The sequence below is a fragment of the Ranitomeya variabilis genome, chromosome 4, assembly GCF_051348905.1.
Source record: "Ranitomeya variabilis isolate aRanVar5 chromosome 4, aRanVar5.hap1, whole genome shotgun sequence".
In the NCBI taxonomy this organism is placed as follows: domain Eukaryota; kingdom Metazoa; phylum Chordata; class Amphibia; order Anura; family Dendrobatidae; genus Ranitomeya; species Ranitomeya variabilis.
Genome location: NC_135235.1, coordinates 69778258 through 69794409, shown reverse-complemented (window position 1 = coordinate 69794409; position 16152 = coordinate 69778258). Strand labels below are relative to the sequence as shown.

At 41.4% G+C, this 16152-nt stretch overlaps 1 protein-coding gene across 3 annotated transcripts in view; it reads left to right on the top strand.

Annotated features, from left to right (window-relative positions):
• SH3PXD2A (SH3 and PX domains 2A) overlaps nt 1-16152 on the top strand; it is a 337450-nt gene that overhangs the window by 147769 nt on the left and 173529 nt on the right. For all 3 annotated transcript variants that reach the window (XM_077258689.1, XM_077258687.1, XM_077258686.1), the window contains exon 3: nt 4109-4184. In XM_077258689.1, the coding sequence (XP_077114804.1) occupies nt 4109-4184 (76 nt within the window). The remainder of the gene's footprint in view (nt 1-4108; nt 4185-16152) is intronic.

The following is a 16152-nucleotide window of genomic DNA, read 5'->3' as shown; positions in this document are numbered from 1 at the left end:
ACTGAACTCAGTAACTTTAGATGGTATAGACACAGTGATTTACTGCAGGTGATGTGCACTGTAGTTATGACATCACTGCTGCAGCTTGTAACCACTCATGTGAGCAGCAGCAGTGAGGCAATGTGGGGGTAACAACTATTTTAATTGATTCAACGAGCCACAGGCTAAGAGGCTGACAAATTCTATTCCTGAAATACTCCATTAAGTATACATTACATATACTGTACATATTTTATATGTTTTTGATACAGCTCTTTAGAGGAGAGAACTATAAAACCAAGAATTGTTAGTTTTTGTTGCTGGAGTATAAAGTGTGATACTCATGTTCTGGGCTCTGCTCCCTTCACCCCGGCTTGCTAAACTTTCTTGTGCTCCATGTCAAGCTTCGCAAATTTGCTCCCATCTGATGAGCTTCCTAGGCCTATGTAAGGCCTGCCAAGACACACACCTGAGTCTTGGTATTAAGTCTTTTAGTTAGTCTGTGCACGACGACCTGTTCTGGTCTTCCGGGACCTCTCCTACCTGTCTCCAAGACATCTCCGGTCTGCCTGCGGCTTCCAGTACCTCTGTTACCTGTTCTTGGTCTTCCAGGACCTCTCCTTTCTGTCAGTGGTCTCCAGGATCTCTGCTACCTGTTTCCCGTGTGCCTCATCTGCCTGCTGTAAAACTTGGGCTGAGAGGATCCACCTCACCTAGTGAGCCTAATATGTAGCATATATGGATTTAAAGAGCTGATGTACGGTATATTGGATGATTGAGGTCAACTTCAATGTACTCTCCCTGTTCTAATCTGTAATGATAATATCACAACTAGTTTTTGTTTTCCTTGACCCAGTTTTGGACTTGGGCCAGTTCTAGTTTAGCAAACTATGCAGTTACATAGATGCTTTAATTCTTTCTATACATTTTTATCTATTCTGTCTCTGATTTGTATGCAGAGCCCATGATTTATTTTGAAGCCCACGCTTTTTTTTTAAAGGAAGTTTTTCTTACTCAGAAGTTCTGCCCAACGTCCTGTTTGATGGCTAGGAAAATAAAGTTTCCATCTATCATGTATTATGTAGGGCTGTGTAAAAATACAACTTTTTATGTTTTTTAAAATGGCATAACATCTGTTCTTTAGAAGTGAAACCCAATTAGGTGGGTGGTCTAAGGTATACAGTATTCCTTACATTACTAGGCAAACAAGTGACCACCATCAAAAGAACGTATAGACTTTTTTTTTCTTTACAACTTTTACCAAAGTTGGGCATAAGTGGACTGTACAAGCCTAACCGTTTCCATACGATTGTGAGCTTTAATCAGTCCATTTATATTAGTGAGAAATATCCTTGGAACCAAAGAAAAAAAAACATTTTGGATTATTTCCAGCTCATTCTGTCTAAAAATACACATAGGTAAATAAACGGAGGACTAAGCAAGGAACATGTGCTAGGATAACTGCAGCAAAACTTACAACTAAGAAAAAAATTAGAAGAGATACAAACTATAATTTCTGAGAAATGTAGTCAAAGTTGCTGTTTAAGTGGAAGTCAATCGACATTTATACTGTTTTCTCCATTTTTGGAAACATTGACTCATTTATTTAGGGCCACCATATTCTACACACTGTACAGAGATCCCTGTCCTTATTGGGAATCCAATTCCAAATGGATTTACATGTGTGTAGGAGGAATTGGGCAAGAACTCTAGCGCCACCTATTGGGAGTAGCAAATCTAAAAGTCAATATTGACCCTTTAAAGAGCATTGTCACATGACGAAGACTAGCAATGCGCATTAGATGGCCATTGGCCAAACGATACTTCGGCCACTCTTTCGGCCGACAGTCATCTCAGCTGACTTTACTATACACAGGAGCACTTGTTCAGCCGAACATTCCTTTGTTCTCTATTCTATTCTAGAGGTGAGTAGCTATAGGGAGAATAAAACTTATTTTTTTCCATGTAGCTGCTGCTCCAAAAAAAGCCAACTGTCCGGGGGTTAAACATTATTTACCGCTATAGATGCATATAAATTGTATTTCTTCACTTGTCATGACGCTTTGGCCATCGGCTTATCTCACGGAAAACAAAATGGACATGTCAAATCAGAGATCAAAATCGGACAAGCCAGATCGGCTCCCGCACACATCAGTTGAACCCATTGATATTGGCTGTTTAGTCTAATGTGTATGGAGGCCTTTTGGATAACAAGCCAAACCAAACACTCCATTTGCAGACACATGTTTCTGGGTGTTTGCTCTTCATCAGTGCAAAGCAGCAGGTCTGATCTGGATGGAACGTTTTGCCTTGTGAAGAGTGCCAAGCTGGCATAAGGAGGCTTATAGGCCATGCATTGTTCCTTTGGAAATTGAAAAATGAAGAGGATATTTGCATATTTAAATTAGAGGAGCATTGCATGGCCTTTAAGGCTAGGTTCACATTGCGTTAGGGCAATCCATTTAGCGCTAGCGCTAGCGGATTGCGCTAACGCAATGTTTTTTTAGGGGCCGCGTTAGGGGTCGCATTAACGTCCCCACTCTCGCAGATCCCGATCTGCGAGAGCGGGGAACGGACCTCGGGCGCGCCGCGGACGCTGCAAGCAGCGTCCGAGGCGCGCCACAGAAGAATGGCACATTGCTAGCGCGAGCCAAAAAAGGCACGCGCTAGCGATGCGCTACAGGGAAACTTCACATTGCTGTCAATGGGTGCGCTAACGGACCCGTTGCATGGCGTTAATTGCAACATTTTTGCCGTGCAACGCTGTCCGTTAGCGTGCACACATTAACGCAATGTGAACCTAGCCATAGTCTCCATACGATGACTTGGCACTGTCCACAAGGAGACACATTCCTCTTTAAGAGGAATTGGGAATACTCGAATAAAACACTTACAAATAAAGGGAGAGCATATAAATTCTATGTAGGTGTTGACTTGCTCATATTGGTAAGGCTCCTAGCGCTACAAGGCAATGGTGCTAAATGCCAAACCATCATGCTTCCACTTCAGCGGGTTGTTTTTTCTTCTACGCTGGAGTGCTGTTTAAAATGTAAGCTCCTTGCCCCTAGTCACATAGTTGCCCTCCGCCGTCTTCAACGTTTTTTAGGTACCACTCAGGTCCTACAGCACCATCTTATTACCGTAGCGTCTGACTAGCTACGTCACAAGTTCTCAATACAAGTGTATGAGAGCCGAAATGAGGCCAGAACAAGGCGCTCATAGATTTGCATTGAAAAGTGACCTCTGCGCAGCTCCATGAAGTGCTGGAGCTGCCGGTAGGTCACTTTTCACCGGAGACCAACGCGAGCGGCAACGAAAATAGATGAAAATGCCGGAAGGTGAGAATGAGACAGAGGGCAGGGGATTTACAATTAAAGCACCACTCCAGCGGTGCAATAAAAAAACCCTCTGGAGTGGTGCTTTAATGACTAACCCGGAGATGCTAGGAAGGGTTATACTTCAGTTATGTTAGAAATCACATTCTACTAAGCTTTTTTTAAACCATTTTAGCTTTATCATTTTCCCTCTTCCATCAAATTTGGAGGATTAGGTTTTTTTTAAGCCCAAGCTTTTGTTGTCACTACAGACAGGTACTATTGCCATCAACTGGGAATAACTACGATAGTGCTGTCTGGTAGTGGACTTCTGGTGTTTGCTATATATGTGGCTATGACTTGTTCTTGCTTAATCTGTTCCGTCTTTTAATATTAAACCTGAGTATACAGAATGTAAGTCAAAATTTTAATTTAAAGAGCATGTCCTGCATTAGAAAGACATTGTGCTGTCAAGAAACATTTCCTTGTGTTGTGTCTTAGTATTGCAGCTAAGTCTTAATGGCTTATAGATGAAGGTTTTGCACAGGGGGCCGTCTATTGATTAATATTGGTCTCATAATAGAAAGATTAGGGCATATTAACGGGTTGGGAGAGAGTCATAGTAGCCAGAGCAAACCCACAGCTATAAATCCCATATTATGATACCTATGGTAACAGCCATATATTATAGCCCTGTAAAAAGTGATATTTGTCATATAATTATGACATTTTATTTGACCTCATAAATTATTCTATACGATGTGTCAATATTGCCTATTGATCTTTTATGGTATGTTATCAATTTTCTCTTACAGATGCAAGTTTTGGATAAGTTTCCTATTGAAGCAGGACAGAAAGATCCAAAGCAAAGAATAATTCCATTTCTGCCAGGTAAAACACTCATTCTGTATCATAAACATTCGTACAGTGAATTTATGATGTAGTGCCCATATAATATTAGCAATAATGCTTCTCAGTAAATTCACTTACCGTAAATGAGTTGTCCGGTCTTCTGCTAAAAGTCTGCAGTCACTATATGCAGACTTCTGAATCCTTACAGCATGCGCACCACACACTGTCAGGATTCTCTGGTACTGCTGCTGAGACCGGGCAGTCACGTGACCATAAGCAAGCGATATCCATATTTCCGGCTACATTCCGACTAGAAGTGCATTGGGTGAGGCTGAGCACGTCTAGTTGGAATGTGTCCAGCTAATCGCATACTTGCAGTCAAGTAACCACCTGGTCTCGGCAGCAATACCGGAGAATCCTGGCAGTTTGCAGTGTGTGCGCTATAAGGATTTAGAAGTCAGATAGAATGACTGCAGCATTTTAGTAGAAGATTGGACAACCCCTTAATGTCATGTGACAGCTGCCGCGAAATCCACTGACCCGCTGCAACCTCTTCCGTTCGTTCAGAGCGAACTTCCGCTATGACAGAATGCTGGAAGGCTGCAGCCAATCAGTGACCACTGATCTGGTTGCAGCTGTCATATGCCTGCCAGGAGACACAGCATCGACTTTCCAAGAACTGCGTCAGTCCAGGAGGTAAGTTTGTCTTTTGTTCTTGTATCTTATGAGAGGTATTTAAGTCAATTAAGAAGGTGTTATCCAGAAATGGAAAACCCCTTTAATGTCCTCTTTATGATGGTTTCAACCTCTGGAGATCCCCCAAAATTTCAGTGACCATCCTTATCAGTCAGTAGGCTTGTAATCCACTCCTCATCCTCTGCTGCATTAATAATATACATGCTGCTATATTGCACAGGCAAGGTGCATGTGATGGTTTTGCAGTCTATTCTTTGTGAGCTTTTTTTTATTTATTTATTTTTCATGTCTTCATTTTTATTATGATTTATATTTTACTGCTCCAACAGGTCTTGTCTGTTTTGTTGTCCGAATGCAATTAGTGATGTGTGGATGGTCAGTGTAACATCCGCCTTCTATTGGCAGTAGCGAGACACAAGCACTTGGCTGGCAGGAGCTGGCTGCTTCTGGTGCGAGACAGTGGTTGGCATTCAGCATGGAAAGGGCACGTACAAAGGCCCCTTCTTGTAGCAGGCGGTCGGAATGGCTGTGCATGTTGGAAGGGCAGATGTTGGCATGACTGAGGCTTTTTCTGTAGATGTGGGAATGGGTTAGAGGTCCTTAGTTAAAAGGAGAAAAAAATGTCCAGAAGTTGAAAAGACCAAACTATAGAAGCCATCTATAATGCATAAAGATGCTCCTATATCTTTGAGATCCATTGCCTCCTTGGTATATTTACACACCTCTGTATTGATCTTTGATTTATTTATGCATAATAATCATATTTACCAATATTTAAAAAGCAAAACTTGCTTTGCTAAATCACACCCCTCCTATAGTCCAGTTCAGATAATTGTTTGGTCAAAATTGGAAATTTTGGCAAGTGCAAGTACGTAGCCCATTAGTAAACTGTCTTTTTCTCCACTCGTGTTTATACATCAGAAACTTCATGTAGATTTAGGGTCGGATTCCACTACTAAATCCTCATCAAATGCCTGTTCGGCCACAGATCCTGTTGTGAAATATAATTTGGATTTGCTATAAGCTAATGCGAACTAGGAGAATGTGCATTAATATACACTGTGTGCAGAATTATTAGGCAAGTTGTATTTTGCTCACATGATACTTTTTATACATGTTGTCCTACTCCCAGCTGTTCAGGCTTGAGAGCCAACCACAAATTAAGTAAATCAGGTGATGTGCATCTCTGTAATGAGGAGGGGTGTTGTCTAATGACATCATAACCCTATATAAGGTGTGCTTAATTATTAGGCAACTTCCTTTCCTTTGGCAAAATGGGTCAGAAGAGAGATTTGACGGGCACTGAAAAGTCCAAAATTGTGAGATGTCTTGCAGAGGGATGCAGCAGTCTAAAAAATTGTCAAACTTTTGAAGCGTGATCACCGAACAATCAAGCGTTTCATGGCAAATAGCCAACAGGGTCGCAAGAAGTGAGTTGGGCAAATAAGGCGCAAAATAACTGCCCATGAATTGAGTAAAATCAAGCGTGAAGCTGCCAAGATGCCATTTGTCACCAGTTTTGCCATATTTCAGAGCTGCAACGTTACTGGAGTAACAAAAAAGCACAAGGTGTGCGATACTCAGGGACATGGCCAAGGTAAGGAAGGCTGATAAACTACCACCTTTGAACAAGAAACACAAGATAAAACGTCAAGACTGGGCCAAGAAATATCTTAAGACTGACTTTTCAAATGTTTTATGGACTGATGAAATGAGAGTGACTCTTGATGGGCCAGATGAATGGGCCAGAGGCTGGATCAGTAAAGGGCAGAGAGCTCCACTCCGACTCAGACGCCAGCAAGGTGGAGGTGGGGTACTGGTATGGGCTGGTATCACCAGAGATGAACTTGTGGGACCTTTTCGGGTTGAGGATGGAGTGAAGATCAACTCCCAGACCTACTGCCAGTTTCTGGAAGGCAACTTATTCAAGCAGTGGTACAGGAAGAAGTCGGTATCATTCAAGAAAAACATGATTTACATGCAGGACAAAGCTCCATCACATGCCTCCAACTACTCCACAGCGTGGCTGGCCAGTAAAGGTCTCAAAGAGGAAAGAATAATGACATGGCCCCCTTGTTCACCTGATCTGAACCTCATAGAGAATCTGTGGTCCCTCATAAAATGTGAGATCTACAGTGGGGGACAACAGTCCACCTCTCGGAACAGTGTCTGGGAGGCTGTGGTGGCTGCTGCGCGTAATGTTGATCGTAAAAAGATCAAGCAACTGACAGAATCTATGGATGGAGGCTGCTGAGTGTCATCATAAAGAAAGGTGGCTATATTGGTGACTAATTTTTTGGGGTTTTGTTTTTGCATGTCAGAAATGTTTATTTCTAAATTTTGTGCAGTTATATTGGTTTACCTGGCGAAAATAAACAAGTGAGATGGGAATATATTCGGTTTTTATTAAGTTGCCTAATAATTCTGCACAGTAATAGTTACCTACACAAACAAATATCCTCCTAAGATAGCCAAATCTAAAAAAAAACCCACTCCAACTTCCAAAAATATTAAGCTTTGATATTCATGAGTCTTTTGGGTTGATTGAGAACATAGTTGTTGATCAATAATAAAAATAATCCTCTAAAATACAACTTGCCTAATAATTCTGTACACAGTGTATCTAGTTAGTATAATGCACCTTATTTTTCTTAGTTTTGTTGTTTTGCCCGGTTATTGCCAAGGCTAATTTACAGTGACCAATTGTCGTGAGTGATATTTCCTAGGACTGCTTCTTCCCCAATAATCAGGCAGTGTAAACAGGCTGCCAGTGACTGAACAGAAGAGCAAAATGCTCATTCGTACGGTGAAATGATTTCTAAGATTGCTTAAAAATCATCGTTCTCAGCAACACATCATTATGACATACTGTACGCTGCCGAGAACAATGACAGTCCATACAAACAGAACGATCTATTACCGGTTGTTCTGGGTGCCTGGAAAGTGCTGTCCTATTGCCAATAAGCAAACATGTAGCTGATTTATAGCCGTATAACATTGCGCGTTGGAAATCATAACCACAACCTTAGAGCATGTTCATACTTATTTTGCAGTGATCAAAAACTATGCGCTTTCTAGTGGAAATTGCGTCATGGAACTCTCCATCCCTGCGTGTCTTGCAGCAGTTCTGAAGATTTTTTCCAGCGTTATCTTCAGTTTTTTCTTGGAGCGTTTTTTTTGTAGCCTTTTGGAACATTTTGAGTCAAGAGCTGCTTCGAATCAGTGACATCCACTTTCTTTTCTCCAATCATGTGTTTTTTGAAACACTGAAGAAATTAAGACACTGAAAAGCCTGAACATATGAACAGCAAGTTATTTTGACAAAGAAATTAATAGGAAGATTTCTTTGAGTATTTTGTGAGTGTTTTATTTTTTCCACATCTTCATGAGTGGAGCTGGTCAAAAAACCTGAAAAACAAAAACGCAGTGTGATTATACACTTACTCTTAGGCTAGGTGCTGTCAGTTGTATATTCTCTTATCTAAGAGAATCAGGTTGATTGTGCAAATCACACTCTGGTCAGCGTGAGTCTGGTCAGCGTGAGTCTGGTCAGCATGAGTCTGGTCAGCATGAGTCTGGTCAGCATGAGTCTGGTCAGCCTGAGTCTGGTCAGCGTAAGTCTGGTCAGAGTCTGATCTCATTCTCTTGTATGAGAAGAAGATGGAGTAAAAAAATTTCTTCATCTTCTCCATTCACCAAGGCCTTGAAAATCTGACTACAGACAGAAGTCATCCCAGTGCAGTCTGATGTTTTCCGTGGACTCAATGACTTGCAGTGCTATCCCAATAAAGGATCAAACTCAGGCATGCAGCATTTTTTTCCTTGGACCGGCTCGGACATGTGCACGGCCCCATAGAATAACATTAGTCCTAGTGCGATTCGATGTTTTGTTGGATCGCAGTCGGACCAAAACTACAGTCATGTGCACGAACCCTTATTCTGTTATCCAAACTTTTGCACAATATTCCGAGTGTGGTCTAATTAGCGAATAATGCAAAGGTAGAACTCATTGTGTACATACAGGTCTCTTTGATGCACTCCATGCTATTCTTTGGCTTGGCAGCAGCTCCCTGGCACTGGTTAATTTCCCCACAGAACATTACCCATTATGCACAAATACATACAGGGGTCTGTCATTTGTACAGTCAGTGGCTGCAACTTGTCGAATGCACTTTTGAAAGGTAAACATAGCTTGTTCTCGGAATAAAATTCCTGCAGAGACTAATATGTTCTGCTTATCTATATTTCTGCAGTAATTTCCCAGCAAAATCAACACAATCGTCTCTTGTCAGTGGGAATCCCCATAGCACTGATGTCATTTGGCAGAGCATAGTTTGCAAAAGTCCACTCCCTAGGTCTTTTTTTATTTTCTTACCTAAAGCTAAAGCATAATTGCAAATTGTCCCCCTCATTAATAGGGTCTACAGCGTTCCTTTTTGTTTTATTTTATCTTTCTAAACATATGTCTAAATCACCTGGGGGGCGATTTGTTGAATGTATTTAACTATTGACCTGGACAGTCCTCCATACACATTGGACTGAATTTGGCTGAACCCACCAATATCAGCAGGATCGGCCTACAGTGTAATGTATGCGGGCCTCCTGAGTCTCTCCCTGTCAGCAGATGTCGGGGGAGAGAAGAACCTGACTGTTGGAATTTCAATGGCCGATCCTTTTGTTTGGAGCTGGAATAAGTCACTACCAGAGGAGTCTGGAAGCAGCCCTGAAAAGGGACTCTGCCGGCACAGAATGACTGTTCAAGCCAAGTACAGGCGCTCGGTGCATCAAGGCAGGGCCAATTATTTATATACATTTTCCCAGCTGCTTAGTCTCCATCTATCTCAAGCCTTTTCTGGCCTTATGAAGCCAGAGTTGTCAATCAAAGAAGAGAGTGTGGAGATGGATGGAAAACAAGCTGGTGGGAAGGTGTATATAAATGACTGGCCTCACCATGATGCACCGATCAGCGGAACTTAGATTGAACAGTCATTCTGTTCTGAAAGAGTCCCTTTAACAGCGCTCAGTCAAGCATTCATGTGTAAGGGGGAGTTGTGAGTCATAGCGGTCAGCCAAATGATTGTTCTAATGTGTATGGGGGTTTTAAGTTGATTCACAAGGTTGCCCTGAACTACCATACTGATGACCTAGGTCATCAATATCAGATCAGTAGACGTCCAACACCGGTCACCCCCATGAATAAGATGTCATCTGCTTTATCGGAAGCTGGAGGTAAACAATGTGCCGAACTGAAACAGCGTAGTTCCATAATAGATTGATGACTGCTTATCTCCTATTCATGGGAATATTTTGGCACAATACATTGCTCACATCCAGCCGCTACCAGAGCAGATAAAAGTGGAGGTGTCAGGTTTTGTCCACCGACCAAACATATTAATGACCTATCCCATGGATAACTAGGTAGTCCTGGACAACTCATTGAAGGCTGCCATTCACATCAGATAGTTACTGGACAAAAGCGTCTTACATAATTGAATTAAGGGGAAAGGTTAAATTTTCATTTTGCTGAGACAATAGAAATCAGTAAAAAGTGTGATGCAATGACAAACTATATATATATACATTTCTGTTGTGAATTCTGCTCTTGGGCTCCCTCCGGTGGTTATAAGTGGTAGTGCTGCTGTCTTTGGATCACAGCAGTCATTAGGTGTGTCCACTTATTGCAATTCTGACTGGGCTATTTAGTCTTGCTTGACCCTTTGGTTAGTGCCAGTTGTCCATTGTTTCCTGGAGGATTCACTTCCCTTCCTGGTCTCTCTTGCTTGCTGATCATTTCAACAAAGATAAGTGCTGGCTTTGTTTTCTGCAGTCCACATGCTGTGGGCCTGATCGTTCTAGTTACCTTCCATGTTTTGTCTTGTCCAGCTTGGTCTGTATAAGGATTTGTTTAGCCAAGCTGGTATCTCTGGAGATGCAGATATACCCTCCATGCCTTTAGTTAGTTGTGGAGTTTTGTATTTTCTGTGGTGGATATTTTCTAGTGTTTTAATACTGACCGCATAGTACTCTGTCCTATTCTTTCTATTTAGCTAGAATTGGCCTCCTTTGCTAAATCCTGATTTCAGTCTGCGTATGTTATTTCCCTTTCTTCTCACAGTCAATCTTTGTGGGGGGTTGTCTATCCTTTGTGGGGGATTTTCTCTGAGGCAAGATAGTTTTCCCCTTTCTATCTCTAGGGGTAATTAGTCCTCCGGCTGTGTCGAGATGTCTAGGGAGTGACAGGTACATTCCACGGCTACTTCTAGTTGCGGTGTTAAGTTCAGGGTCTGCGGTCAGTACAGGTACCACCTTCTCCAGAGTACGTCTCATGCTGCTCCTAGGCCACCAGTTCATAACACATTTCATACTTCTTAGTGGAGCTGTTTCTGCAGCCTTTGCATGAGATTTTTCAAACCCGGAAGATATTTTACATTACAGAATTTTTGCAATAAACGTGAACATATCTAAATATCATACCGTATATAAATACATCGACTGTACAAAAGACACATATATAAAAGGGTTGTACTGAAATTCAAAAGAATTGCCTAAGAGCAGGAAGTGTGCTTAAATAAGAAAATGACTATATCGTATCTGTTACATAGCTTCAATGCCGTTGCTCCAGAGGGCTTCACCAATGGTTATTTATTTCTTGCTTTTCAATTCTGAAGGGGCCTCTGTGCTACAAACACTTGCAAATATAATTATTCTAGTTAGTCAGTAAAGGTGGTTAGCTATTATGAGATCACATTACATTTAATTTTATATAGGGACTGTATATTTTTGCGTTCATTAGAGGTTATCTTATGGAGTGACTTAATCTAGCAAAGGCATTTTTATCAAGTTTGAATTACTGATGTTACATGGACTTATTGCAGGCTGCTTACATGTATGACCAGTGCTGGGACCCTCATCACTCAGCTTATTGAGGGTACCACGCCAGCTCTGCCTGTTCAGGTAATGGGGCTCATTGTGTTATCATGGCGCTGCTGCGCTTCCTTTCTACTGCTCGATAATTTGACCCATCAATGATGCAAGAATGAGACAGCAATATGATATCCTGGAAATCTTATTTAATATCTGTTTTTTTGGAACCAAGAATTTCAGCAAAGAAAAAAAATGTTAGAGTTATACTCCCTAGAGTCTTATCCTCTCTCATGACGACCCGTACAGAGTATGAGAACTGCTATAAGAAATGACGTCCAACTGATATTTCACTTCAGTAGTACACTGATACTTCCATCATATTCTTGTATCATCCATACAGAAGGATTAATAAGCCAAGTGACTCCGGGGTGCGGGATTGTGGATGTCGCCTGCTGCCGTCACTTTTGACATCAGAGCGGAGGAACTGGAAATCTCTGGCCGGGTTCTGCATTTCTAAACCTCTGTGTGTAATAAATTACGTGACTTGCATCTTCAATCTTTCTGTCCTCTAATTGAAAACAGTAGTATTTCAGCAATCTTGTGCAAAAGCTTCGCATTTAGTAATAGCTGCTCATAGGAAATGGGGAGCTGACCTACGATGTCAGCTACGCACTATATTCTGCTGCCAGCATTAGCCATTACTTCGTCACTGCCCCTCGTCATGATATTGCCTTCAATCTGCAATGTTTACATACAAGTATTCCTATGAATTCGTGGTCCTATTAATTTATGACTCATTGTGTTCAGTTTAATTTTTGTTGCACCAGGAAAAAAAAGTACTTGAATTGAAACCAGGAGACCGGCTAATCATTATGTGTCTGGCTTAAGAAACCCCTGCTGATGAACTGTTATCGCTGGGGTAAGTCGTGTCCAGCCATTTTGTAGCATATAAAATGAGTGATTACGAGAGGTCAGTGTGGCTGCTGTAGAGAGGACTGTCTGCTCTTATTAGGCTAAGTCTATAACTGGTGAAGATACATGTCGGTGTCTGGCCTCTGTTCACACTTCCCATAATGGGCATCATCCTGCTTCCATGAACCTGTAACAAATGCACTTTCATCACAGCGGCCACTGCTGGGGAAATATAGTATTACATGGCACCTATTCACTTAACCATCTAGCCATGTACCATATGGAAAAGCAGAGTCTGCTGGTCAGATGAGATGGGAGGCTAAACATTTTCAGAAGGTTGATCCAAATGAAGGATAAAACCGTTTTAATTGAACTCCGAGGCATAGTGAGACTTTTTTGTGGTTTCCTCTAGAAATTTGTGACCACAAATGTCATGAATCAGAGTCCAGCGGCGAGATTGCAGCCAGGTATGCCGACATTTCATGGAAAAGCTGGCTGGGGACCATAGAGAAAGATATGACTAGCCCAATGCGGACTAGGCTGGTGTCTCCCCGCCTCCTCTCTAGTTGATTGACCGGATTCTCCCTATGTACATATAGGAAAGACCTTTCAAGCACATGGAATGTGGCAGGCCAGTTCCCGAATGGCTTTTCAAATATTTTTTTGGTGAAATGCCACAGTGAATCAAACAAAGACATAACTGGATGCAATCACACAACCAGGCTGTGATTCATTCTGCCAGCAGTTTTGGCAGCATAAATCTAGTGATGGGTTCAGTTTAAAGGGGTTTCTACTACTATGATACTGGATAGGTTAACAATAGCAGTTTGTGGGGGTCTGACACTTGGCATCCCCACAATCAACTTTTATCAGCTGTAGACAAAGTGGATCAGTCAAGCTCCGCCACTCTGGTGTCCGGAGCTGGTGACAGCTGATTGGAAGGGATGCCAGGTTTCTGATACCCCCCAATCTGTTATTGATGACTTGTCCCTTGGTTGGGACAGGTCATCATTATCATAGCACTAGACGACTTCTTCAAGGCTATGTGCACACGTTGAGTATTTGCAGTGAAAGCGGGTTTCTTGGCAGCAAAAATGCAGTGTACAATACATGTATTTGTGATCCATTCTTACTGCATTTTTATTGCGTATTTTACTTGAGCTTTTTTGTTTTTACGCATTCATTTGAAAAATGTTGAAAGAATTAAATAGTATATCTGGGAATTTAATAAAAAAACAATAAATGTACCTAAGCACTAACAGGCAGCTACAACTCCTGGCAACAATTATTGGATCACCGGCCTTGGAGGATGTTCATTCAGTTGTTTAATTTTGTAGAAAAAAAGGAGATCACAGACATGGCACAAAACTAAAGTCATTTCAAATGGCAACTTTCTGGCTTTAAGAAACACTAAAAGAAATCAAGAACAAAAAATGTGGTAGTCAGTAATGGTTACTTTTTTTAACCAAGCATAGGGAAAAATTATGGAATCACTCAATTATGAGGAAAAAATTATGGAATCAGCCAATTTATACCCAAAAATAACACCTGCATCAAATTAGATCTGCTCATTAGTCTGTATCTAAAAAGGAGTGATCACACCTTGGGGAACTGTTGCACCAAGTGGACTGACATGAATCATGGCTCCAACACGAGAGATGTCAATTGAAACAAAGGAGAGGATTATCAAACTCTTAAAAGAGGGTAAATCATCACGCAATGTTGCAAAAGATGTTGGTTGTTCGCAGTCAGCTGTGTCTAAAATCTGGACCAAATACAAACAACATGGGAAGGTTGTTAAAGGCAAACATACTGGCAGACCAAGGAAGACATCAAAGCGTCAAGACCGGAAACTTAAAGCAATGTGTCTCCAAAACAGGAAATGCACAACAAAACAAATGAGGAACAAATGGGTGGAAACTGGAGTCAACTTCTGTGACCAAACTGTAAGAAACCGCCTAAAGGAAATGAGATTTACATACAGAAAAGCTAAACGAAAGCCATAATTAACACCTAAACAGGAAAAAACAAGGTTACAATGGGCTAAGGAAAAGCAATCGTGGACTGTGGATGACTGGATGAAAGTCATATTCAGTGATGAATCGCGAATCTGCATTGGGCAAGGTGATGATGCTGGGACTTTTGTTTGGTGCCGTTCCAATGAGATTTATAAAGATGACTGCCTGAACAGAACACGCAAATTTCCACAGTCATTGATGATATGGGACTGCATGTCAGGTAAAGGCACTGGAGAGATGGCTGCCATTACATCTTCAATAAATGCACAAGTTTATGTTGATATTTTGGACACTTTTCTTATCCCATCAATTGAAAGGATGTTTGTGGATGATGAAATCATTTTTCAAGATGATAATGCATCCTGCCATAGAGCAAAAACTGTGCAAACATTCCTTGAAAAAAGTCAGATAGGTCAATGTCATGGCGTGTAAATAGTCCGGATCTGAATCCAATTGAAAATCTTTGGTGGAAGTTGAAGAAAATGGTCCATGACAAGGCTCCAACCTGCAAAGCTGATCTGGCAACAGCAATCAGAGAAAGTTGGAGCCAGATTGATGAAGAGTACTGTTTGACACTCATTAAGTCCATGCCTCAGAGACTGCAAGCTGTTATAAAAGCCAGAGGTGGTGCAACAAAATACTAGTGATGTTTTGGAGTGTTTTTTTGTTTGTTTGTTTTCATGATTCCATATTTTTTTCCTCATAATTGAGTGATTCCATATTTTTTCCCCTGTGCTTGGTTAAAAAAAGTAACCATTACTGATTACCACATTTTTTGTTCTTGATTTCTTTTAGTGCTTCTTAAAGCAAGAAAGTTGCCATTTGAAATGACTTTAGTTTTGTGCCATGTCTGTTATCTGCTTTTTTTTCTACAAAATTAAACAACTGAATGAACATCCTCCAAGGCCGGTGATTCCATAATTTTTGCCAGGGGTTGTAATTGCTATTTACCTGTCTGTTGTGCCTAGCGCCGTTCTTCCCCGGCACAGAGCGGTCACATATTGCTCATGCCGGGAATTCAGAAGCCTTTGCCGACGTCACATCTACAGAGCAGAGGCTTCTTTTCCATTTCGCTCTGTCATTCTAATTGACAGTCTAACTGAGGGAGCTGGCTGTCAATCAAAATGACCTGGGAAGTCACGTTAGCAGAGGCAGCTGAATCTCCGGCTGGAGCGGTCTGTGTGCATATATGCATGTAGTTTACTGTCAGTGTATTAATATACTCACCTACCGCTTTTCTCTCCAGTGTCGAGCGCTCAGTAGTGTTAATTAGACCCCATGATTGTATAGTAAGGTCTCATGCGCATGCCTATATGGCAGCACTGGACGTCACCTCTGCTGCACTGTTTCCAATATTTGTACAGCATATGTTATTTTCTCATGGACCTAAGATCAATTTGTGATGGAAAAAAAAACTTCTGTTGCTTTAATGAAAATCAGTGCAGATGGAGGTACAATATAACATATGAATAATATTATTTTGTGTGTGATGCCCAAGGGGTTTTCAACATTTTTGG